General features: G+C 44.2%; 1 protein-coding gene across 1 annotated transcript in view; it reads right to left on the bottom strand.

The window, feature by feature from the left end:
* LOC137352415 (dihydropyrimidinase-related protein 5-like) overlaps positions 1–27760 on the bottom strand; it is an 85463-nt gene that overhangs the window by 46423 nt on the left and 11280 nt on the right. The window contains exon 2 of the mRNA XM_068017788.1: positions 18190–18348. Coding sequence (XP_067873889.1) covers positions 18190–18348 — 159 coding nt within the window. The remainder of the gene's footprint in view (positions 1–18189; positions 18349–27760) is intronic.

Consider the following 27760-nt stretch of genomic DNA (forward strand, 5'->3'; position numbering starts at 1 on the left):
GAGGAGATCTGATTGAAATCTACAAAATCTTGATGGACCTATTTCCTTAGCAGAGAGAGGTCAGTGACTAGGGGGCAGAGGTTTAAAGTGATTGGTAGAAAAATTAGAGGGGAGATGAGGAAAAGCTTTTTCACCCAGAGGGTGGTGGGGGTCTGGAAACATAGAAAATAGGAGCAGGAATAGGCCATTTGGCCCTTCGAGCCTGCTGCGCCCTTCATTATGATCATGGCTGATCATCCAACTCAGTAGCCTGTTCCGGCTTTCGCCCCATACCCTTTGATCCCTTTAGACCCAAGAGCTATATCTAACTCCTTTTTGAAAATATTCAATGTTTTGGCCTCAAATGCTTTCTGTGGTAGCGAATTCTACAGGCTCACCACTCTCTGGGTGAAGAAATTTCTCCTCATCTCAGTCCTGAAAGGTTTACCCCGTATCCTTAAGACTATGACCCCTGGTTCTGGATTCCCCCACCATCGGGAACATCCTTCCTGCATCTACCCTGTCAAGTCCTGTTAGAATTTTACAGGTTTCTATGAGACTCCCCCTCACTCTTCTGAACTCCAGCGAATATAATCCTAACTGACTCAATCTCTCCTCATATGTCAGTCTTGCCATCCCAGGAATCAGTCTGGTAAACCTTTGTTGCACTCCCTCTCCAGCAAGAACATCCTTCCTCAGAGAAGGAGACCAAAACTGCACACAATATTCCAGGTGTGGCCTCACCAAGGCCCTGTATAATTGCAGCAAGACATCCCTGCTTCTGTATTCGAATCCTCTCGCTATGAAGGCCAACATACAATTTGCCTTTTTTACCTCCTGTTGCATCTGCATACTTACCTTCAGCGACTGGTGTACGCGAACACCCAGGTCTCGCTGCATATTCCCCTCTCGTTTTATAGCCATTCAGATAATAATCTGCCTTCCTGTTTTTGCTACCAAAGTGGATAACCTCACATTTATCCACATTATACTGCATCTGCCATGCATTAGCCCACTCACTCAACTTGCCCAAATCACCCTGAAGCCTCTCTGCATCCTCCTCACAACTCCCACCCAGTTTTGTGTCATCTGCAAATTTGGAGATATTACATTTAGTTCCCTCATCCAAATCATTAATGTACATTGTGAATAGTTGGGGTCCTCGCACCGATCCCTGCGGTACCCCAGTTGTCACTGCCTGCCATTTGGAAAAAGACCCATTTATCCCTACTCGTTGTTTCCTGTCCACCAACCAATTTTCTATCCATCGCAATACACTACCCCCAATCCCATGCGCTTTAATTTTACACGCTAAAGGCATTGAGAGAGCTTTGGGCCAACCATCAGAAAAATCACCCCCCTCAAGTCTAAATCAGGGGACATAATCACTGACCAACGCAAGCAAATGGACCGCTAGGTGGAGCACTACCCAGAACTGTACTCCAGGGAAAATGTTGTCACTGAGACTGCCCTCAATGCAGCCCAGTCTCTGCCTGTCATGGATGAGCTGGACGAACAGCCAACAAAATCGGAACTCAGTGATGCCATTGATTCTCTAGCCAGTGGAAAAGCCCCTGGGAAGGACGGCATTACCCTGAAATAAGCAAGAGTGCCAAGCCTGCTATACTTTCAGCACTCTACGAACTGCTTTGCCTGGGCTGGGATGAGGGAGCAGTACCACAATACATGCGCGATGCCAAAGTCATCACCCTCTATGAGAACAAGGGTGACCGTGAAGACTGCAACAACTACCGTGGAATCTCCCTGCTCAGCATAGTGGGGAAAGTCTTCGCTCGAGTCGCTTTAAACAGGCTCCAGAAGCTGGCTGAGCGTGTTTACCCTGAGGCAACAGAGTCCAGACTGGCCAACAGAGTGTGGGAAAATGGCGCACTGACACGGAACACAAATGTCCGAGTGTATCAAGCCTGTGTTCTCAGTACCTTGCTCTACGGCAGCTGTGTAACAGCCCAGGCAACCAATTTTATCTGCAGCGCCTGTGGAAGAGTCTGTCACTCTAGAATTGTACTTTATAGCCACTCCAGGCGCTGCTTCACAAACCACTGACCACCTCCAGGCGCTTACCCATTGTCTCTCGAGACAAGGAGGCCAAAGAAAGAAAGAATCTCTTGTGGGACTTTGTCGAAAGCCTTCTGAAAGTCCAAATAAACCACATCCACTGGCTCCCCCTCATCAACTCTACTAGTTACATCCTCGAAGAATTCTAGTAGATTTGTCAAGCATTATTTCCCTTTCGCAAATCCGTGCTGACTCTGCCCAAGTCTACCACTGTTCTCCAAGTGCTCTGCTATAAAATCTTTGATAATGGACTGTAGAATTTTCCCTACTACCGACGTCAGGCTGACTGGTCTATAATTCCCTGCTTTCTCCCTACTTCCCTTTTTAAATAGTGGGGTTACATTAGCTACCCTCCAACCTGTAGGAACTCTTCCAGAGTCTATAGAATCTTGCAAGATGACCACCACTGCATCCACTATTTCTAGGGCCACTTTCTTAAGTACTCTGGGATGCATACCATCAGGCCCTGGGGATTCATCGGCCTTCAATCCCATCAATTTCCCCAACACCATTTCTCTACTAATACTGATTTATTTCAGTTCCTCTCTCTCACTGAGCCCTGTGTTCCCCAATATTTCTGGTATGATATTTGTGTCCTCCTTTGTGAAGACAGAACCAAAGTATGCACTTAGTTGGTCAGCCATTTCTTTATTCCCCATAATAAATTCCCTTGTTTCTGACTGTAAGGGACCTACATTTGTCTTCACCAATCTTTTTCTCTTCACATACCTATAGAAACTTTTACAGTCAGTTTTTATGTTCCCCGCAAGCTTGCTCATTGGAAATGGAACTCACTGCCTGAACGGGTAGTTGAGGCAGAAACTCTCAACTCATTCAAAAGGAATCTGGATATGCACCCCAAGTGCTGTAATCTGCAAGGATACGGACCAAACGCTGGAAGGTGCGATTAGAATGCGTGGATCGTTTTTCGGCCGGCACAGACACAATGGACCAAGTGGCCTCTTTCTGTGCATTAAACTTTCTATGAATTCTATGAAACTTTCTAAGTATTTTGTGTCTCTACTCAAAATAGAAGACACAAATTGAACACCAGAAATAGAGGGCAACATAGGAGCTAAAAAGACCTGATTAAAAAGAGCAAGGAAATTAAGGTAATTAACATCAGTACAGAAAAAATATTGGAGCAACTTAAGGGACTGAAATCCGACAAATCCCCAGGATCTGGTGGCCTGCATCCCAGGGTTCTAAAAGAGATAGCTGCATAGATAGTGGATGTGCTGGCTATGGTTTTCCAAAATTCCCTGGATACTGAAATAGTCCCAGCAGATTGGAAGTTAGTCAGTGTAACACTGCAACTCAAGAAAGGAGGGAGAGAGAAAACAGAGAACTGCAGGCCAGGTAGTCTGACATCAGTCGTCAGGAAAGTGCTGGAATCTATTATTAAGGAAGTCTTAACAATGCACTTTGAAAATCATAGCATGATCAGGCAAAGTCAACATGGTTTTAACAAAATGAAAACTGTATTGGACAAATTTATTAGAATTTTTTGAGGATGTAACCAGTAGGTGTAGTTTATCTGGATTTCCAAAAGGCATTTGATAATGTTTCACACAAAAGGTTAATAAGCAAGATAAGGACTCATGGAGTTGGGGGTGATATATTAGCATGGATAGAGAGAGGATTGATCAACAAACAGGAGCAGAGAGTAGGCATAAATGGGGCATTTTCAAGTTGGCAGGCTGCGATTAGTTGAGTGCTGCAAGGATCAGTGCTGGGGCCCAGCTATTTTCAATCTATATTAATGACTTAGATGAAGAGACAGTGAGTAACGTATCTAGGTTTGCTGATGATACAAAGGTAGGTGGAAATGCAAGCTGAGGGGGACACAAAAATATAGACAGGTTACGTGAGTGGGTAACAAGTTGGCCGATGGAGTATAATGTGGGGAGGTGTGAGGATATTCACCTTGGTCGTAAAAATAAAAGACGAATATTTTTCAAAAGGCATGAGACGGCTAAATGTTGGTGTTCAGAGGGACTTGGGTGTTTTCGTACAAGCAACATAGAAAGTTAGCACGCAGGTACAGCAAGTAATTAGGAAGGCAAATGGCATGTTGGCATTTATTGCAAAGGGATTAGAGTACAAGAATAAATTGTACAGGGTGTTGGTCAGACCACACCTGGAATAGTGCCCGCAGATTTGGTCTCATGTTTAAGGAAGGATATACTTGCACTGCAGGTGGTACAGCAAAGGTTCACTAGATTGATCCCTGGGATGAGAGGGTTGTGCTATGATGAGAGGCTGAATAAATTGGGCCTATGCTCCCTGGAATTTAGAAGAACGAGAAGTGATCTCATTGAAACTTTCAAGATTCTGAAGGGGCTTTACAGGGTAGACACTGAGAGGTTGTTTCCTCTGGCTGGGCACTCTAAAACATGGGGCACAGGCTCAAGGTAAGATGATTATTATTAAGGATTGAGATGAGGAGAAATTTCATCACTCAAAGGGTTGTGACTCTTTGGAATTCTCTAACCCAGAGAGCTCCAGCATGCTCCTTCACTGAATTTATTTAAGGCTGAGACAGACAGATTTTTGGTCTCTCGAGGAATCAAGGGATGTGGGGACCAGGCAGGAAAGTGGAGTTGAAGCCCAAGATCAGCCATGATCATACTGAATGCTGGAGCAGGCTCAACAGGACGTATGGTCTACTCCTGCTCCTATTTCTTATGTTCTTAACCTCATCTACAGATGGAGACAGAGAAGTAGAGGAAGGCAAGGGAAGAGTCAGAGATGGACCATGCGAAGGCAAGGGAAGGTTGGAAATCTGAAGCAAAGTTGACAAAATTTTCAAGTTCAAGGCAAATGCAGGAAACGGTACTGATAGTGTCATCAATGCACTGGAAAAACAGGTGAGGGACGGGACCCGCGTTGGGCTGAAACAGAGAATATTCCGCATGCCACATGAAAAGGCAAGTATAGTTTGGACCCTTACGGGTCCCCATAGCAACATCTTTTATTTGGCGGAAGTGAGAGGAATTAAAAGGAGAAATTGTTGAATGTGAGAACAAGTTCAGCCAGGCGGAGGAGGGTGGTGGTAGATAGGGATCTAGTTGGGCCTAAGGTCAAGGAAGAAACGGAGTCCCTCAGGACGTCCTGGTGGGCGATGGAGGTGCAGAGGGATAGAATGCCCCGAGTGAAAAGAAGACAGTTTGGGTCAGGAAACCTAAAGTGATGGACGGCGTCAGATGAGGTCTGCATTAAGTGCTGCTGGAGGGCACAGAGTGTTAAGAAGGGAATTTGGTAATTGAGGGAGTTCGGTAAGGAGGGGAACTATAAATTAAGAAGAAAATAACTTTGAGTGCACAGAGTGTAAAGTATAAGTTTGGTGCATGGAGGGGCTCCTTTCTTTCTTTCTTCTACCTTTTTTCAGCCTCCAGTAGCTGCCTCTCTCTTCAGTATAGGGGAAAATGTTGATTGTTGAGTAACTGATGTTATTTTACTTCTCATTGTAATAAAAAGTTTTTAAAGTTACATTACGACAGGTAATGGGCCAAGTGGAATGTACGTCCTACGGTATGTGGGAAGTCATGGAAGCACCATGTGTCCTAGACAAACACATCTGCAGGAGGTGTCACCAGCTGCAGAAGCTTGAGCTCCAGGTTAGGAGGCAGAGGACTACGTGGATAGCACGTTTAGGGAGGTGGTCACACCGGAGGTTAGGAACATGCATGCAGAGGCAATGGGTGACTGCCAGGCAGTCTAAGAGAACCAGGCAGGCAGTGCAGGAGTGCCCTGAGTCTATCTTGCTTGTTAATCAATCTTCCATTTTGGATACTGGCGAGAGCGATGGTTCCTCAGGGGAGTGCAGCCAGAGAAAAGTCTGTGGCACCACGGGTGGCTCAGCTGCATATAAAAGGAGGAAGAAGAGTGGAAGAGCAATTGTGATCGGGGATTCGACAGTCAGGGGATCAGACAGGCGTTTCTGCAGCAGTAAACATAACTCCAGGATGGTGTGTTGCCTCCATGGTGCCAGAGTCAAGGATATCACGGAGTGGCTGCAGAACATCCTTCTGGGGGAGGGTGAACAGCCAGAGGTCATGGTCCACATTGGTACCAATGACATAGGTAGGAAGAGAGATGAGGTCCTGAAAGCAGATTTTAGGTAGTTAGGAAGGAAATGAATAAGCAGGACCTCCAAAGCAGTAATCTCAGGATTACTCCCAGTGCCATGTGCTATTAAGCATAGGAATAGGAGGATTGATTGATTGAACATATGGCTGGAGAATTTGTGTAGGAGGGAGGGCATCAGATTTCTGAGGCATTGGGACCAGTTCTGGTACAGGTGGCACCTGTACAAGATGGACTACACCTCAACAGGACTGGAACAAATATCCTCGCAGGGAGATTTGCTAGTGCTGTTGGGGAGGGTTTAAACCAGCTTATCAAGGGGATGGGAACCTGAGGGGCAGATCAAATTGGAAGGAAGTAAGCTGGTAACAGGAGGTCTTATTTTCTTTCTTTTTTTTCTTTTGGGCCTCCTTGTCGCGAGAGACAATGGGTAAGCGCCTGGAGGTGGTCAGTGGTTTGTGAAGCAGCGCCTGGAGTAGCTATAAAGGCCAATTCTAGAGTGACAGGCTCTTCCACAGGTGCTGCAGAGAAATTTGTTTGTCGGGGCTGTTGCACAGTTGGCTCTCCCCTTGCGCTTCTGTCTTTTTTCCTGCCAACTACTAAGTCTCTTCGACTCGCCACATTTTAGCCCTGTCTTTATGGTTGCCCGCCAGCTCTGGCGAACGCTGGCAACTGACTCCCACGACTTGTGATCAATGTCACAGGATTTCATGTCGCGTTTGCAGACGTCTTTAAAGCGGAGACATGGACGGCCGGTGGGTCTGATAACAGTGGCGAGCTCGCTGTACAATGTGTCTTTGGGGATCCTGCCATCTTCCATGCGGCTCACGTGGCCAAGCCATCTCAAGCGCCGCTGACTCAGTAGTGTGTACAAGCTGGGGACGTTGGCCGCCTCAAGGACTTCTGTGTTGGAGATACGGTCCTGCCACCTGATGCCAAGTATTCTCCGGAGGCAGCGAAGATGGAATGAATTGAGACGTCGCTCTTGGCTGGCATACGTTGTCCAGGCCTCGCTGCCATAGAGCAAGGTACTGAGGACACAGGCCTGATACACTCGGACTTTTGTGTTCCGTGTCAGTGCGCCATTTTCCCACACTCTCTTGGCCAGTCTGGACATAGCAGTGGAAGCCTTACCCATGCGCTTGTTGATTTCTGCATCGAGAGACAGGTTACTGGTGATAGTTGAGCCTAGGTAGGTGAACCCTTGAACCACTTCCAGTGCGTGGTCGCCAATATTGATGGATGGAGCATTTCTGACGTCCTGCCCCATGATGTTCGTTTTCTTGAGGCTGATGGTTAGGCCAAATTCATTGCAGGCAGCCGCAAACCTGTCGATGAGACTCTGCAGACACTCTTCAGTGTGAGATGTTAAAGCAGCATCGTCAGCAAAGAGGAGTTCCCTGATGAGGACTTTCCATACTTTGGACTTCGCTCTTTGACGGGCAAGGTTGAACAACCTGCACCCTGATCTTGTGTGGAGGAAAATTCCTTCTTCAGAGGACTTGAACGCATGTGAAAGTAGCAGGGAGAAGAAAATCCCAAAAAGTGTGGGTGCGACAACACAGCCCTGTTTCACGCCACTCAGGATAGGAAAGGGGTCTGATGAGGAGCCACCATGTTGAATTGTGCCTTTCATATTATCATGGAATGATGTGATGATATTTAGTAGCTTTGGTGGACATCCGATCTTTTCTAGTAGTCTGAAGAGACCACGTCTGTTGACGAGGTCAAAGGCTTTGGTGAGATCAATGAAAGCAATGTAGAGGGGCATCTGTTGTTCACGGCATTTCTCCTGTATCTGACAAAGGGAGAACAGCATGTCAACGGTCGATCTTTCTGCACGAAAGCCACACTGTGCCTCAGGGTAGACGCGCTCGGCCAGCTTCTGGAGCCTGTTCAGCGCGACTCAAGCAAAGACTTTCCCCACTATGCTGAGCAGGGAGATTCCACGGTAGAAAAGTAGCAAGTGACATTAGAAGGCAGGCAAATCAAAGGCGAGCATCAACTAGGCTTAGAATGCAGACTAATGTCAAGACGACAAGATTAAGGGCACGCTACCTGAATGCACACAGCATTCACAACAAGGTAGATGATTTAAAGACCCAAACAGAGGTAAATGGGTATGATCTAATTGTCATAACACAAACATGGCTACAGGGTGACCAAGACTGGGAACTGAATATTCAAGGATATTCGACATTAGGGAAGGACTGGAAAAAAGGAGGTGGTGTTGCGCTTAAAATAAGGGATGGGATCAGTACAATTAGTAAGGAAAGATCTCCGATCGGAAGCACAAACTGTAGAATCTGTTTTGGTGGAGCTAAGAAACAGCAAGAGGCATCAAACATTGCTAGGAGTTGTTTATAGGCCACCAAATAATAGTGGTAGTGTGGGGCATAGGTAATACATGGCATGGGTAATACAGTAATCATGGGTGACCTCAATCTGCATATAGACTGGGTAAACCTAATGAGCACTAATGCTGTGGAGAACGAGTTTCTGGAGTGTGTTAGGGATGGTTTTCTGAGCAGTATGTTGGGGAACCAACTAGAGAACAGGCTAATTTGGATCTAGTTTTATGTAATGAGAAAGGGTGAATTATTATTCTTGTTGTAAAAGAACCTTTAGGGATGAGTGACCATAATATGATAGAATTTTACATTATGTTTGAAAGTGAGGTAGCACAATCTGAAGCCAGGGCGTTTAATTCGAACAAAGGAACTTATGAAGGTATGAGGGGCAAATTAGCTGAGGTGGATTGGGAAAATACATTAAAAGGTATGACAGCACATAGGCAATGGATAATCTTTAAAGAAATATTACATAGTTTACAGCAACTATACATTCCTTCAAGGCACAAAAACCCCAAAAGTAAAGGCAATCAACCGTGGCTAACAAAGGAAGTTAAGGATTCTATAAGATAAAAAGAAAAGGCGTATAAAGTTGCCAGAAATAGGAGTAAACCTGAGGGTTGTGAGGATTTTAGAATACAGCAAAGGAGGACGAAGAAACTGATAAAGGAAGGGAGAACAGAATATGAATGCAAACAAGCAATAAATATAAAAACGGACTGTAAAAGCTTCTACAGGTATGTAAAAAGGAAATGTTTGGCTAAGACAAATGTGGGTCCATTACAGGCAGAGTCAGGAGAATATATAATGAGGAATAGAGAAATGGCAGAGAAGCTAAGTGATTATTTTGTGTCTGTCTTCATTGAGGAAGATACAAGAAATTTCCCAGAACTAGAGATCTAAGAGATTGGGGGAATGAGGAATTGAAGGAAATTAGTATTAGTAAGAAGGTTGTATTGGAGAAATTAATGGGGCTGAAGGTTGATCAGCCCCCAGGACCTGATATTCTACATCCCAGTGTGTCGAAAGATGTAGCTATGGAGATAGTGGATGCATTGGTGATCATCTTTCAAAATTCTATAGATTCTGGAGCAGTACCTGCAGTTTGGAAGGTCGCAAATATCACTCACTAACCCACTATTTAAGAAGGGAGGGAGAGAGAAATGAGGAATTACAGATCTGTTAGCCTTACATCAGTTGTTGGGAAAATGCTAGAATCTATTCGAAAGGAATTGGATAAATAGACACTTGGATAATAATGATCTGACTGGACATAGTCAACATGGATTTAAGAATGGGAAATCATGTTGGACAAACCTGTTGGAGATTTTTCAGGGTGCTACAAACAGAATTGATAAAAGGGTATGTGGACATGGTACACTTGGATTTTCAGAAGGCTTTTGATAAAGTCCCCCACAGGAGGTTAGTTAGCAAAATTAAAGCACATGGGATAGGAGGTAATATACTGGCATGATTAAGGACTGGTTAACAGGCAGAAAGCAGAGAGTAGGAATAAACGGGTCATTCTCGCTTTGGCAGGCTGTGATTAGTGGGGTACCGCAGAGATCAATGCTTGGGCCCCAGCTGTTCACAATACATATCAATGATTTGGACGTGGGGACCAATTATAGTATTTCCAAGTTCGCGTATGACACAAAACTAAGTGGGAAAGTGTGTTATGAGGAAGATGCAAAGCGGCTTCAGGGGATTTGGACAGACAGTGAGTGGGCAAGAACATGGCAGATGGAATATAATGTGGAAAAATGTGAGGTTATTCACTTTGGTAGGAGGAACAGATGTGCAGCGTATTTCTTAAATGGTAGGAGATTAGAAAGTGTAAATGTACAAAGGGACCTGGGTGTCCTTGTCAATAAGTCACTGAAAGCTAACATGCAGGTGCAGCAAGCAATTAGGAAGGCTAATGGTAGGTTAGCCTTTATCGCAAGAGGATGAGAGTACAGGAGTAGTGAAGTCTTGCTTCAATTGTATAGAACCTTGGTTGGACCGCACCTGGAGTACTGTGTGCAGTTTTGATCCCCTTACCTTAGGAGGCGAGCCTCCTTAAACAGTGTTCAAATCACACGCAGCTTCCACAGTGCGGACTGCGACACCGACCACTCCCCGGTGTGCAGCAAGGTTAGACTCAAACCAAAGAAGCTGCATCACTCCAAGCAGAAGGGTCACCCGCGCATCAACACGAGCAGAATTTCTTATCCATAGCTGTTACAGAAATTTCCAAATTCACTTGTAAAAGCCCTTCAAAACACTCCCACAGGGGATGCTGAGACCAAGTGGGCCCACATCAGAGACGCCATCTATGAGTCAGCTTTGACCACCTATGGCAAGCGTGTGAAGAGAAATGCAGACTGGTTTCAATCTCATTTTGAAGAGTTGGAACCTGTCATAGCCGCTAAGCGCATTGCACTACTGAACCACAAGAAAGCCCCCAGCGAGTTAACATCCGTAGCACTTAAAGCAGCCAGAAGCACTGCACAAAGAACAGCCAGGCGCTGCGCAAATGACTACTGGCAACACCTATGCAGTCATATTTAGCTGGCCTCAGACACCGGAAACATCAGAGGAATGTATGATGGCATTAAGAGAGCTTTTGGGCCAACCATCAAGAAGATCACCCCCCTCAAATCTAAATCAGGGGACATAATCACTGACCAACACAAGCAAATGGACCACTGGGTGGAGCACTACCCAGAACTGTACTCCAGGGAAAATGTTGTCACTGAGACTGCCCTCAATGCAGCCCAGTCTCTGCCTGTCATGGATGAGCTGGATGAACAGCCAACAAAATCGGAACTCAGTGATGCCATTGATTCTCTAGCCAGCGGAAAAGCCCCTGGGAAGGACGGCATTACCCCTGAAATAATCAAGAGTGCCAAGCCTGCTATACTCTCAGCACTCCATGAACTGCTATGCCTGTGCTGGGACGAGGGAGCAGTACCTCAGGACATGCGCGATGCCAATATCATCACCCTCTTAAAAAACAACGGTGACCACGGTGACTGCAACAACTACCGTGGAATCTCCATGCTCAGCATAGTGGGGGAAGTCTTTGCTCGAGTCGCTTTAAACAGGCTCCAGAAGCTGGCCGAGCACGTTTATCCTGAGCCACAGTGTGGCTTTCGTGCAGAGGGATCGACCATTGACATGCTGTTCTCCCTTCATCAGATACAGGAGAAATTCCGCGAACAACAGAGGCCCCTCTACGTTGCTTTCATTGATCTCACCAAAGCCTTTGACCTCGTCAGCAGACGTGGTCTCTTCAGACTACTAGAAAAGATCGGATGTTCACCAAAGCTACAAAGTATCATCACCTCATTCTATGACAATATGAAAGGCACAATTCAGCGTAGCGGCACCTCATCAGACCCCTTTCCTATCCTAAGTGGTGTGAAACAGGGCTATGTTCTCGCAACCACACTGTTTGGGATTTTCTTCTCTCTGCAGCTCTCACGTGCGTTCAAGTCTTCAGAAGAAGGGATTTTGCTCCACACAAGATCAGGGGGCAGGTTGTTCAACCTTGCCAGTCTTAGAGCGAAGACCAAAGTACGGAAAGTCCTCATCAGGGAACTCCTCTTTGCTGACGATGCTGCTTTAACATCTCACACTGAAGAGTGTCTGCAGAGTCTCATCAACAGGTTTGCGGCTGCCTGCAACGAATTTGGCCTAACCATCAGCCTCAAGAAAACGAACATCATGGGACAGGACGTCAGAAATGCTCCATCCATCAATATTGGCGACCACGCTCTGGAAGTGGTTCAAGAGTTCACCTACCTAGGCTCAACTATCACCAGTAACCTGTCTCTCGATGCAGAAATCAACAAGCGCATGGGAAAGGCTTCCACTGCTATGTCCAGACTGGCCAAGAGAGTGTGGGAAAATGGCGCACTGACACGGAACACAAAAGTCCGAGTGTATTAAGCCTGTGTCCTCAGTACCTTGCTCTATGGCAGCGAGGCCTGGACAACGTATGCCAGCCAAGAGCGACGTCTCAATTCATTCCATTTTCGCTGCCTCTGGAGAATCCTTGGCATCAGGCGGCAGGACCGTATCTCCAACACAGAAGTCCTCAAGGCGGCCAACATCCCCAGCACATACACACTACTGAGACAGCGGCGCTTGAGATGGCATGGCCACGTGAGCCGCATGGAAGATGGCAGGATCCCCAAAGACACATTGTACAGCGAGCTCGCCACTGGTATCAGACCCACCGGCCGTCCATGTCTCCGCTTTAAAGACGTCTGCAAACGCGACATGAAGTCCTGTGACATTGATCACAAGTCGTGGGAGTCAGTTGCCAGCGATCGCCAGAGCTGGCGGGCAGCCATAAAGGCGGGGCTAAAGTGTGGCGAGTCGAAGAGACTTAGCAGTTGGCAGTAAAAAAGACAGAAGCGCAAGGGGAGAGCCAACTGTGTAACAGCCCCGACAAACAATTTTTTCTGCAGCATCTGTGGAAGAGTCTGTCACTCTAATATTGGCCTTTATAGCCACTCCAGGCACTGCTCCACAAACCACTGACCACCTCCAGGTGCTTACCCATTGTCTCTCGAGACAAGGAGGCCAAAGAAGAAGACGTTAGGAAGGATATTAGTGCCACAGAGGGAGTGCAACGAAGGTTCACCAGACTTATTCCCAGAATGGCAGGACTGTCCTATGAAGAGAGATTGGGGAAACTGGGCCTGTATTCTCTAGAGTTTTGAAGATTGAGAGGTGATCTCATTGAAACCTACAAAATACTTAAAGGGATAGACAGGGTAGATGCAACCAAGATGTTTCCCCTGTCTGGGGAGTCTAGAACCAGGGGAAACAATTTCAAAATAAGGGGGAAGCCACTGAGACAGAGATGAGGAGAAATTTCTTTACTCAGAGGGTTGTGAATCTTTGGAATTCTCTACCCCAGAGGGCTGTGGAAGCTCAGTCATTGAGTATGTTTAAAGCAGAGATTAACAGATCTCTAAATATAAATGACATAAGGGGATATGAGAATAGTGTGGGAAAAAGGCATTGAAGTGCATGATCAGCCATGATCACAATGAATGGCGCAGCAGACTCGATGGGCTGAATGGCCTACTCCTGTTTCTACTTTCCTATGAGTCACTGAAGTGGGTTGGAAGAGACTGGACGAGGGGAAAAAAACGTCAAGATGGGACAAAAAAAAAGATCTGTTGGGCAAGAATAGGCTGAAACGATGGGACTACCAGGGTCAGGGTCATTTCAGTCAGATCTCTTTACATTCAGAGTGCAACCTGGGTATAGGAACATCACTCTTCCCCAAATCTACTAGAGCGAAGCAGATGATTTTTTAAATTTACAATAAGCTTTATTTTTCAACACATCGATAGATTTCATAACTATTATGTTTGAGTAAAATGTTCATTGTTAATATAAAAAGGACAAAACAACACCCTGTATTTACATAGCACTATTAATGTAAAAAACATCGTTCACAGATAGGTGTTTGGAAGATGGATACAAAGCCAAGTAAGGACAGAGTAAGACCAAGGTAATTGAAAGTTTTGTTGCAAGTGTTTGGATGCACCAGAGGCCAGCGTCCGACGAAGAGTATTCAAAGGATGACTGTGCAGCTGATAGATAGAGTGGAGGCAAAACTATGCAAGGATTTAAAGACAAGTATGCTAAATTGGACATGTAGGGGATGGGAGTCAGTGTAAGTCAGTGAAGACAGGGTTCATGATTGAGTGGGACAAGATACAGCCAGAAATTTGCTCCGTGACATTAACATCTTTGCTGCCAGGACTCAATATTACAAAATAGACACACTCAAAATAGGCACTCTTTTGGTCCTGTTCTTGTGTGCAGCAAAACAATGCCGATCTCATCCCAGAGCTGTCTAGAGACAATGGAAGTTCCAGGAATAAGTCTGTGGGACCAGAATTATTAACTTGACTACTTCTGAAGAAACACTTTTTGTTTTTAAATATATTTATGTCTGCTCGTAGCTTAAATCTGCATGTTGGTGGTCTTCAAAGGAGTCCTACCATGGGACGAGGAGGAGTCTTCTCTATTCCAGGTGATATGAAACAGCAGTATGGTAAGAGGGAGAGGGGATTCTTCCTGAGGTACGGGAACAGCAGTTTATGATCCAGGAAAGGGCCAAGTAAATGGCCTGAGCAGTTGTCAAGGGGGCTTATGGTCATTTCCTCTTGCCTGTTTCCAACTATACTGTCTATATAGATCGGAATTCTATTTGCTTTATTATTACTCCAATCCTCTATGCACAGAATCTGCTAGCATGTCAGATCATTCAAATTCACCCGTAGCTATTTCAAACATCATGGGCGGAATTTTATGAGCCCTCTGGCATCTGGGGCCAAGAAAATTCTTCTGGGAGAGGCCTGCCAGGATCTCCAACGCCAAGAAGGGCCTGCCACATTTTACCAAGGGCAGCGAGACCTCGGTGCGGCCACCCCTGCTGCTCGGTGGCGGCGCCTTCATTTAAATATTAAAATGAAGTAAAATAAAGGCAAATCAACTGACCTTGTCCCAGCGGTCATCCCACCTCGATATTCCGGCCACAACTCATGCGCTTTCAGAACTCCATTCAGAGTTTTGAGGCATGACACTGGTGGGGAGGGGTGAAAATTTCAGGATGGGGTGTGTGGGGGGAGGGGGAAAACTGCTCCAGTTGGGTGTGGGGATGGTGGGAAGGGTTTGAGGGTCAAAGTTGCTGAAGTTGGGGGGGGGGGGGGTTCGGGGGGTTGGAAAGGGGATTGGTTTTCTGGGGGGTGGGATGAGTTATTATATTATTGATAACTCAGTGGGGGGTTGGAAAGGGGATTGAAAGTATCTCTGCAATTTTGTGTGTCATTTCTGGGCGCCGGCACCTTTAAGAATTTGAGTGTATCTGAAGGACCTGAAGCCCTTTAAAAATGGCACCAGCGCCTGCGTGATGATGCTGGATGCCGTTGCCATGGCCTGAGAGGCCGCACCCTCCATTCAAATGAGCCTCTGTGCAAAATAGCACGGGGGCTCAGCAACGGCGCATCCACGCCTGAAGACAGCCCCGCCGCAATTTGCGGCGCACTCATAAAATTCAGCCCCATTTACGGAGTGCATATGATTTATCTTTGTCCCACTTGCACTATTTTAATTCCATCTGTACTGAATTTCATGTGCCATTTGACAGTTGACATATAATTTACTTACCTCACAATAGTACTATGACTGACCTTTCAGATTTGATTTCCACTTGCGACCCTTTTGGCACTGTTTGAAAATTTAGCCAGCTTGCAGTGAGACTCTGAATCCAAGTTGTGATTGTAAATTTGAAACACTAAGGTTCTCAAAACAGATCCCTGGGACACTGTTTTCTCCACCTCCTTGACATAATTCCGCCAACTAGTAACCAAACTTGCATTACCTTGCTCACCTTCATTGCTTTCCATTTCCCTCTTGATGTTCGATAAGGTGTCTACCAAAACTCGCTTTCCAAGCCACATCTCCTTCCTCGGTGACTGTCTCTGGCTCCCACTTATTCCATGTGGATCCAACTGAAGTTCCATCCCTCATGTTTTGAATACACCCAGGATTATAGGTATATCCAACACATATAACGTTCCTCGGACTGCTGTTCTCATCGTAACCCGAGATTCACACTCAGTGCCATGCGCTGCCACATGTACACACTCAACCTCTCTCTCCAGCAGCATTGACTCACTTTAGCTCAAAGCTGTCTTGCTCTGCAGTTTCATTTCATCCTTCCTGCTTTCACACCCACATTACTGTCCTCGGGCTGCTGCAGTGTTCCAGTGAAGCTCAACACAAGCTTTAGGAACAGGACCTCATCTTCCGATTAGGCACTCTACAGCCCTCTGGACTCAGCACTGAGTTTAACAACTTCAGCCCATGACTGCCATTTTCATTTTTTTTGTTTACATGTGCCAGTCTTAAACTTGTTTTTCATGTTTTTGCTTTCAGACAGAGCTGTTCACTATTCTGCCATTAACACTCTGGACAAATGCTTTATCTTTTACTATGGGTATTACTACTCCTTTTGCCTTCTGTTCCATGACATCTTTGTTTTTTAATCTCTCCTGTCCTCCATCCTATCACAGATCTTCCCCTTTGTTCGTCTTCCCCCCCACCCCACCCCCCTTTCACTTGCCTATTAGATTTCTAACCTTTGCCAGTTCTGATGAAAGGTCACAGACCTGAAATGTTAACTTTGTTTCTCTCTCCACAGATGCTGCCAGACCTGCTGAGTATTTCCAGCACATTCTGTTTTCATCAACCAAACTTGCTACCCTTCAGCCAATTTCTTCTCTACTTCCATACTTTTTTAAAAAAATTCCCAGTAACAATTTTTCATTTTGAACTTTGCTGAAAGCTTTTTGAAAATCTAGGTATACTGAATCACACAGCTTTCACCTTGGAATGAGACTTTAAGAAAATAGTGAAGCAGATTGGCCAGGCAGGATGTTTCTTTAGATACCAGGTTCATATTGTTATAAGAGACAAGATAATGGGACTATTTCCATTTGAATAGAGATGGTTAAGGGGAAATTTCATCAAAATTTCAAAACTGATGAAGGTTTTATTGGAGTCAAAATGGAAATACTATTTTCTTTGGTTGGAGTATCATCAATTTAAAAGCTGTTAAATAAGAGATGAGGGTTTATTGGGAGCAAGGAATGTTTTGTAATAGGAAGTGGTTCAGGGAGGGACTACTGCATCTTTTAAAGGAAACTGGAAAGATATTTTGAACGGAGGATACACAAGAATATAAGGAAATCACAGGGCAGTGGCATTACTTTTGGGTGGCTTTAACAAAGAGCTAGCATAGACACACTGGGCTGAATGGTTTCATTCTGTGCTTTAGACTTCTATAGTTATTGAGATCATATCGGTAATCCTGAAGTTTACTCCTGTAAATTGATTCCACTACTTTGTTAGGTAATAAAGAAAACCTAGTATGTCTGTCATTGCTCAACTCAATTTTGTTATATTTTTGTAAATGGATGGCATGTTAGTTTTCTTTCAATCTATCAGGACTTTCAGTGTCTGACTAATTCTTGTTATCTGTCAGCATGTCCCATCTCCTGTGATTCTTCATATCCAGTCATAAGCCAGTCTTTACCGTGTTTCGGAGTCAACCTGAGGCCACCTGAAAGAACCAGTAAGTCTTCTGTTCAATACCTCAGCTCACTAGAAATTACCTAGTTAGCACGCAAAGAAGGATGCACATACAGAAGCAGCTTGAAAGACTGAATCTGAAGTTAAAAACTATTACCAAGCCAAGATGTGAGCTGCTTTTGTGACTTCTCTGATGTCCTGAGTAAAGAGGCAGGACTTGACTACATTAATAAACTCAAACCCTAAACTATTTTGGCATTTACACTAAATTGTTTCACGTTCTTTATTAATCTTATTGTAACATACTCTTATCTCTTCATAGAATTAAGCCTGCCTTCTTATTCTGATCTAGTGTTCTGTAGCACACCTTCAGCATTAGCTCTGCTTCCCAGATTGTTTGTTTATTGTGTTCTGATGAAAGGTCACAGATCTGAAACGTTAACTCTGCTTCTCTCTCCGCAGATGCTGCCAAGCCTGTTGAGTATTTCCAGCACTTACTGTTTTTATTTATGTTTATTAGTTGATCTTCAGCCACAAAAACATTTCTGAAAAACTAGACTATATAGAGTGTAAAATACACCCCTACCTGTGGTCCCCACCAAGTTACACCAACATGAAGACAGTAGTCACAGCAGACCTTGGGATCTGCTAGATTTCTACATTTTTCATAGGCCTCCAGAAGCGAAATCTCTTTATCTGGCAATACGTAGCCAATTATCATTGTTGTTCCTCCGACCAGAGCAGCCTATGGAAGAAAAAGAGGAAAATTTAATATTCTGAATAATTTAATAATGCTGGTCTTATTTAGGAAAATAAAACCAACATTCTTTAAGCATTTAAGGCAGACATTTTGACACGTAAAAATAAAATGCATAGCCTAAAGAAGAAATACAAACATTTAATATACATAAAATTCTAATAATGATTAAGAGAGATTCCTGAACACTTCGGGGCTAAGATTTATAAGCTCGCCGCCAATCTCGGTGGCGAGTTTCAAAAATGGCGGTCCACCTATGCAGACCACATGTCGCAAAGCCGCCACGGTATTCAGTGCGGCGGCCCATTTAAAAGGCCGGGGCTGATCGCCCCCTCAACCCCACCCCAACCAATGACGTGGAGGGGGCGGGCAGTCTCTCCCTGGCAGTGGCGTCAGGTGACACTGCACAGGCGCCAACACCATTTTTAAAGGGCTTCGAGCCCTACATTACAACTTAAATTTTTAAAGCTAGTGTTTGTAGAAAATGAAAGAAGTTCATCCTGACCCTCTGCCACTCCCCCCAATAACAATGGAACTAAAAATCTGCCCTCTCCCTCTGCAAAACACTTACCTAACACTCCTGACCTTTCCCCCCCACAATGTTCATCAACCTTAAACTTTACACATAGACAAATTAAATTACTCTGATGCTGCTCCCCCACCCCCACCCCACCCACAAACACAGAGAAACTTACCTGCTCCCCCCTCTCCACCAGTGTTCTGCCTTATATCTCTGGTCGGAGAAGGTGCAGGAGTGCCAGACACCAGCCCCAATATGGCACCGGAACAGATGGTGGGAGCGGGTAAGTAATTAGTTTCTTTCTTTTAATAATTTAACATATGTAAATTCTGATCCTGTCGCCAAGCGGCGGAGGGGGGGCCACCACAAGGCCTGGCCGCTGCCAGCAATATTGGGCCAGGCCTTCCCAACTTTGAGGCCCATGGCGAGCCTCTGTGAGAGGCATTTTCCGGCCATCACCCCGCCACGATCCCCAATGTCGGTGGGGTGGGGGGGGGGGGGGCGGGGGGAGGTGGTGCAGGCTGTAAAATTGAGCCCTTAGTTTATAAGGAGCCTTGAACCAAAACCTTTTCGGATGTATTTGACCTGCCTGTTGAATGATGACTTGGAGGGGAATTGGGCACTAAGGCACAGTGGCGCAGTGGTTAGCACCGCAGCCTCACAGCTCCAGCAACCCGGGTTCAATTCTGGGTACTGCCTGTGTGGAGTTTGCAAGTTCTCCCTGTGTCTGCGTGGGTTTTCTCCGGGTGCTCCGGTTTCCTCCCACAAGCCAAAAGACTTGCAGGTTGGTAGATAAATTGGCCATTATAAATTGCCCCTAGTATAGGTAGGTGGTAGGGAAATATAGGGACAGAATATGGGATTAGTGTAGGATTCGTATAAATGGGTGGTTGGTGGTCGGCACAGACTCGGTGGGCTGAAGGGCCTGTTTCTGTGCTGTATCTCTAAACTAAACTAAACTAACTGGTCTATAGTTTTCTACTTTCTGCCTCCCTTTTTGAATAAGGGCGTTACATTAGCTTTTTTCCAATCCACTGGCACCTTTCCCGTATCCAGAGAACTAAACTACTGCCAATCATTGAAGTCTGCTCTTTATCAATTCAAAGTAATTTTTGTACCAAATAATCAAGATTTTCAGTAATTCAAAGTAAGCAACTAAGCGAAAACACAACTCTTTTGTGCTTGAAATAACAAGTTAACCAACACAACTGAATTAAGTAACTTTGAATTCTAAGACTACATAGTGAGCTCTGTTACAAGTTTTTGAATAGACATTTTTGAAAATGGACACAATACTCCAAACTGAGGGAGAACTAGTTCAGCATAACTTCCTTGTTTTTGTACTCTTATGCCTGTATTTCCAGGTTTTAAAAAAAATTAATTCATTGAATTCAAATTCCACCAGCCACCATGGTGGAATTTGAACCTGTGTCCCAGGGACATTACACTGGGCTTCTGGAATATTAGGTCAGTGACATTACCACTATGCCACCAAATCCTCCATTTCCAATATGGTGGACTCTTAAATTCCCTCTGAAGTGGCCAGCAAGCCACACAGTTTGGACAACTAGAGACAAGCAATAAATGCTGGCATATCAGCAATGCCCACATGGCAAGAGTAAAATAGAAAATAATTATCACAGGATATGATGGATTGAATTTTACTAGCTCGCCCTCGATCTCAGCGGAAAGATTCTAAGATGGTGGCCTGCACGTGCGGCTTTTACTCGGTGGAGCCGCCGCGATATTAGACACAGCGGCTCATTTACATAGACGGGGCGGACCGCTCCCCCGATCACATGGATGAGATGGGTACTCCATCCCTGGCAACCATTTTTAAAGGGTTTCAAGCCCTTTCATTACATTTGAATTTTTAAAGATATATTCATGATACAAATATAGTTCTAGATTTCATGAATCAAGCCCCTCTCCCAATGACTAAATAATTTATTAATTGCCCTCCCCCAGCCCCGCAAAAAAACTTACCTTGCGATCCCGACCTTTCCCGCTCCCCGAAGGTTAATTTTCACATTCAACCCCTTCCCCTATCACAATAGTTTTCCCTCCTTCCCCCCGCGCTGAAAACTTACCCCCTCCTCACTGATGTTCCGCCATGCTTCACTGGTCGGGGATCGGATGGCGCGTGAGTGCCAGCCACCAACCGGAATATGGGAGCGGGACTGCCAGCGTGACAAGGTAAGTAATTATTCCTTAATTAGCATATATTAGAATATTTAAATTTCGGCCGCATCACCGAGCAGTGGGGCAGCTGCCACAAGGCCTTGCCGCCACCGCCGGTAATATGGGGTGGGCCCTTCCTAGCATTCAGGCGTGTGGCAGGCCTTCCCAGTGGCATTTTCCAGGCCCCCCGCCACCAACCCTTGTGTCAGGGGCCAGTAAAATTCAGCCCAACGTGTGTAGTGTGTAATTGTCATGGTTTACAGATAGGTTTGTTTTTGCATGCAATTTTTAAAAAAATGATGAATTAAAGTACTATCATGATTGATTCAGGTTTATAGCTTTCAAAGCTCTCAAATTTCCTTTTACAATGACAAGACAACAGAAATAGTCATTTTGCAGAAAGATTAATGGCACTGCCATATTAATGATCAACAGTAATTGGGAAGATCATTTAAATAAGTAAAATAAGAGATATTTGTAATTTTGGGGCAAGAACCAAATTATTTAAACATTTCCATTTCAAATATCTTTTCACTGACAACCTATTGTACATACCTTATGCTGATTATTAAAAAATAGGCTTTGTTACGCTGACACAAATGTGCAGTTTGACAAATTTAGTTGGTTGTGTGCCACCTCTGATATCCAGGGCACATTTGCTCTTTACATGTTACACATCCTCCCTCCCATGTCTGTGAATTTAATTTGATGTCTATAAAGAGGCAGCAGGGCAGCTGAAACAGGAATGGGTCATGTATTTCCCTAACTATTACTGATTCATCATCACTTCTAGAAACATGATTGCACAAACAGCAACAAAAATCTACGAAAGACAATCCAGACACATAATTCTGGATGTAGTATAAAAGCAAACTTGAAAGGCTGACATTCTTGGATTTATGAATAAATGAAGCAGATTAGGATTCATCAATCGATTAAGCAGATCTCCATCAGACACAGCTCCAAAAGACCTTATGATCAAGACACTTTTTCTGTTGTACTTAATATTAAAGCAGCACCCGCACCAAAACTTTAACTGTGCTATCGTTGGAACATTCACTGTTTTGTCAAACATGCTGAAATGCAGATTATATACACATGTAGACATTAAACAGAGGTCCCTACAGTGTGATGTACTCTCTTGGTGCTCTAGCCAACACTCCTCTCTCAACCAATGCCGTCAAACGAAACAACAGATGAACTGGGCATTAACTTGATTGATTTGTGGAACTTCAGTGAAGTAGAGCAGCTTTTACCTATGCAAGAACAGTCAGTCACTGAACTCAAAGTAGTTCACTACTGAAACAACTTAAATGCTTTGCATAACGTGTTATTGTGCTATCGTAAATGTAATGCAGGTATTCCTTTCAACATTTAAAAAAAATAAACAGCTTAATATCTGACTGTTCACAAATAAGAAAACTGCACCAAGGATGATACTTATGTCTTGTATCTTAACCTTAAGAGCAGATCATAATGGCATTGCACTTTTCATTTAAGGGTGGTTCAAAATGCACAATAATCAATATGATTAGCATGTAAATTCACTGATATGCTGGGTTGTTCATAAAAATCACACATCAATGTTTTAAGGCATCCTTCATTAATGGTTAAGGTGCTTCAGTACACCGTATTTTAGTTTGACCTGGTTTTTGTGTCAATCAGCTATAAATGTACTTATCAAAACCTCAATAATCCTGTGAATTTGAAATCATTATTACCTCAATTTCCCCTTTACCAGATAAGATCACTAAAATTTATAGTCTTTACTAGCTCAGAAAGCACAAACATAATATTCACCCTGTGAAAATCAAAATATATACATCGGGCAGGATTTTATAAGTAGATCGGTGGCGAGCTTCACCAAAGAGCCGCTGCAATCTCAAGCTCGGTGGCTCATTTAAATAGCCGGGGCGGGCCCATCCCACCCTCGATCTCGTGAAGGGGGCGGGCCGTCCGTCCCCAGCAATAGCATCAGCTGCCTGTGCACAGGTGCCAATGCCATTATTAAAGGGCACTCAGCCAGCTTATTTAAAGAAATATTCAATAAAATTACATAAATATATTTCTCTTGTCCCTCTCCAAGCCCCAACAATCAAATTAACTATTTGTCCTTCCCCCCACAAAACACCTACCTTTACCATCTGACCTTCCGCCCGCCCCCAAACTGCACAAGGTTTAAAGTACAACCCTTCCCACCATCCCTTACACCCATGACGTTAATTTGACTCCGTTTCACCAACCACAAACCCCCCACCCCGCACTGATAAACTTACCTCCTCCCCACTCCCCACCAGTGTTGCACCTCGTTTCCCCAAATGAGGATCCGAAGGTGCAGGAGTGCTGGCCGCCGGGCCGAAGATCACAGCAGGCCATTAAGATTAAGGGTAAGTACAAGTAAATATAATAATGTTATTCATTTGCATATGCTAATTGTGGTCCCGTCGCCGGGCAGGGTAAGGGGCTGCCACACTGCCTCACCACCACTGGGAGGATTGGGCCAGGCCCGGTGTCGTGATCCATGGCGGGCCCCATCCAGGGCCATCTTCAGGCACCCCCCCACCCCCCCGCCCCCGATCCCGATGTCGAGGACTCCTTAAAATCCAGACCGTCGATTGTTGGTTCTTAAATATGATATTTGTATTTGTTGCTACCGGCAGTTAAAATTCAAGAATTTCAACTTTGCCACAGCGTAATGTGTTATTATTTCTTTACACCTTTCCAAACAAAAGCCAAAAAAAGTAACAAAACATAAACAAGTGACAAAATAAAATAACTTTAGAAAAACAGAAGAAACTACAACTCAGGTTGGGCTCCATTACACAACCTTTTAATTTATAATTCCATTCAAAATGTGAGAATGCATACAATTTTTCCCTAGAGAGCTGTGCAACTGCTCAGTTGTATGCTGCATCTGCCCACAGTTAATCTGCACAAATTTCAGCACCATTTAATGAACAGCGCTCTCAGCTTTACTGCACTTTGAACAAAATCACAGAATTAGGTTTGACCTTCAAATAGTCACAGCAGACATGCTAACCACTTCAGAGTTCCCATTAACTCTTAACCTTCCCAGCAAATCTGGCCCCAATTAGGAAAAAGCATTTATTTGGTTCAAAATAGGATTCAAAGATAACGATAAAAGGTTAACATTTCTTGAATAAAATTAAAATGACCAATTGAGTAGATAAACAAAATTAAATTATTTTTATTGAATGGCAAGATTGTCTTGAAGGTGGGTTAAGAGTGAAAATTCTACAGTGTTACAATCTTAAAATCAAAATTTCACCTTGAACATGAATTCTAGAAACAGGAATTGTGATGGACACGTCTCTCTCACACTCGCACAACTCGCCCATCAGTATTTTGTAAATTTATGGTAAGCTTTTATTTAGCGTATTTAATGTGCCTTTTCTTCCTAGAACAGTGTGCTGTACTTCTCATTAAGCAGACCTGGTTTTCCCCATAAACCAAAACCTGCACCTTTCCGATCCTGCAAAGACATCACCCGATCTATTAGGTCTTGTGCTCCCTGCATTTTATTTCTCTTCAAGTCAGTCCCAGAAGACACACCTCACTTGATCTTCTGAAACTAGTTTGCTCAAACAGCAGTGGCTGTAAGGAAAGCATTTTAACCATTGGACTGAAACACAAGCTAATGCACCTTTCAGTTCTAATTATCTCAGAGCTGCACTGTGGTTGAATCCCTCCCTTTCTACCCATCTCAGTCCCATAGACTTAGATGACCCATTCACCTTTGAACTGCCTAGAATGCATACAAATAGATTATACAGAGCCACAGACGGCACAGGAGGAGGATGTGCCAGCTCTCCGCACAGCCAGTCAGTCCCCAAGCTCGATCCCGTAGCCCTGCAAGTCTATTTCCTTCAAATGGCCATCCAATTTCCCTTTGAAGTCATTGTTTGTCTCCACTTCCACAACACTTGTGGGCAGACAGTTCCAGGTCATTACCACCCACTGCGTAAAAAGTGCTTCCTCATATTCCCCCTGCATCTCTTGCCCAAAACCTTCAATTTGTGTCCCCTAGTCCTTGTACCATTAATTAATGGGAACAGTTTTTACCTTGTCTAACTTATCTAAGGCGGTCATAAACTTGTACATGCCTATTAAATCTCACCTCAATCTCCTTTGTTCTAAGGAAATCAACACCAGCTTTTCCAATTTAACCTTCCAACTAAAATCCCCCATCCCTGGAATTATTCTGGTAAATCTCCTCTGCACCCTTTCAAGGACCTTCACATACAATAAATGACCAGAACTGAATGCCATACTCCACTTGGGGCCTAACCAGAGCTTTATAAAGTTTCAGCATAACTTCCCTGCTTTTGTACTCAATGCATGTTTTTGACGCCTGCGCTCAATATGTCTTGCCAACTTCAAAGATCAATGCATATGCACCCCCAGGTCCCTCTGTTCCTGTACACTCTTTAGAACTCTGCCATTAAGTATACATTGCCTCAGCCTATTCCTTCTGCCAAAATGCATCACCTTAGCCTTGTCGGTATTAAATTCCATCTGCCACCTCTCTGCCCATTCTGCTAGCTTATCTATGTCCTGTTGCAGGCAGTTCATATCATCCTGTTTGCCACACCTCCAAGTTTGGCATCATCGGCAAATTTTGAGATTCTACTCTGTATTCCAAGATCCAAATCACTTATATACAGCAAAAAAGCAGTGGTCCCAGCACTGACCCTTGGGAAACTTCATTGCCTACCATCCTACAATCTGAAAAACAACCATTTACTAAAACTTGCTGCTTTCTGTCCGTAAGCCAATTTTTTTATCCAATTGGTACTGACCTTCCTATTCCATGAGCCTCAATTTTGTTAACCAGCCTTTTATCTGGTATGAAAACAAGAAATGCTGGAAATACTCAGCAGGTCTGGCAGCATCTGTGGAGAGAGAAGTAGAGTTAACGTTTTAAGTCAGTGACTCTTCATCAGAACTGGCAAAAGTTAAAAAAGTAATAGGTTTTAAGCAAATAAAGCAGGGCCGGGGCAAGAGATAATAAAAGGCTATGTGTTGATAGGACAGGGTCACAGAGAATAACTGACCAGAAGGTCATGGAGCAAAGGCAAATGGTATGTTAATGATGTGTTGAAAGACAAAGTGTTAGTGCAGAGAGGGTGTTAATGGACAGAAAAATTAACAGCCCTGGTCCAAAGCACAAACATGAAAAAAACAGTGGGCAGGCAATGGAACAATGCAGCAAGCCCAGGACATGAGAGCAGGGAGGGCGTTGAAATGGCAAGCAACTGGAAGCTCGGGGTCATGCTTTCGGACTGAGCGGAGGTATTTCGCAAAGCGGTCACCCAAGCTGCGTTTGGTCTCCCCAATGTAGAGGAGACCACATTGTGAGCAGCGACTACAACATACTAAATTGAAAGTAGAAGTAAATCGCTGCTTCACCTGAAAGGAGCGTTTGGGGCCTTGGATAGTGAGGAGAGTGGAGGTAAAAGTGCAGGCATTACACCTCCTGCAATTGCGATTGGTACCTTATCAAATGCTTTCTTAAAATCCATATAAACAACAACCACTGCATTCCCTTCACCAACCTTCTCTGTTACTTTGTTAAAAATTCTATTAGATCAGTCAAGCCTGATCTGCCTTTTACAAATCCGTGCTGGCTATCTTTAAGTAACTCGAACCTCTCTAAGTGTGCGTAGATTTTTTCCCCTAATTATTGTTTCTAAAACCTTACCCACCACTAAAGTTAAACTAACTGATATGTAGTTGCTAGGACTGTCCTTATGCCCTTTCTTGAATAAGGGTGTCACATTAGCCACTCTTCAATCCTCTGACACCTCCTCTGTATCTAGGGAAGATTGGAAGATTATGGCAAGCCCTTTATCTCCATCCCAACCTCCTTTAACAACCTGGGATGCAAGCCATCTGGACCAGGTAACTTATCTACCCTAAGCATAGCCAACCTTTTTAGTCCCTCCTCCCTCTCAACCTTTACTTTATCCATTGCCTCTACTCTCACTTTCTACCAATATTTTGTCAGATTCCACTTCCTTAGTGAACACTGATACAAAATACTCATGAAATATATTAGCCTTGCCCTGCACCTCTAAGCAAATATTACCCTCTTTATCCCAAATAGGCCACGCTCCACCTCTTACTACCCGCTTACTATTTACATGCTGGTAGAAGATCTTTGGGTTCCCTTTTAGGTTGACTGCCATTCTATTCTCATTCTCTCTTTGCCAGTCTTATTTTCTTCTTCACCTCCCCTCTCAACCTATTGTATATGGCCTGGTTCTCACTTGAAGAATTCACCTGACATAAATCATACACCCTCTTTTTTTGTTTCATCATAATCTCTATCTCCCTCATTATCCAAGGAGCCCTGTTATTGGTTCCCACACCTTTCAACTTCTTTGGAATGTACCTGGCCTGTACTTGAAGCGTCTCTTCCTTAAAGATAACCCAATGTTCTGATAAAGCTCTTCTGATATTCCCCCCATTTCCAGGTTGAATGATTCACAGGTGGGTCTTGCAAATAATGAATATATCAGTACTGTGGAAGTTGAAGACAAAAGCCATCTTCTATAAACTAGGTATGTTGGAGCTGAGCTTGTTCCTTGTCCATACTAGCCTTAAGTTTACACTAGTCCAGCACACACAAAAGCATTTACACATTTATACACAATGTTAGTTCTGACACTATCTACC

This window comes from Heterodontus francisci, chromosome 3, assembly GCF_036365525.1.
Source record: "Heterodontus francisci isolate sHetFra1 chromosome 3, sHetFra1.hap1, whole genome shotgun sequence".
In the NCBI taxonomy this organism is placed as follows: domain Eukaryota; kingdom Metazoa; phylum Chordata; class Chondrichthyes; order Heterodontiformes; family Heterodontidae; genus Heterodontus; species Heterodontus francisci.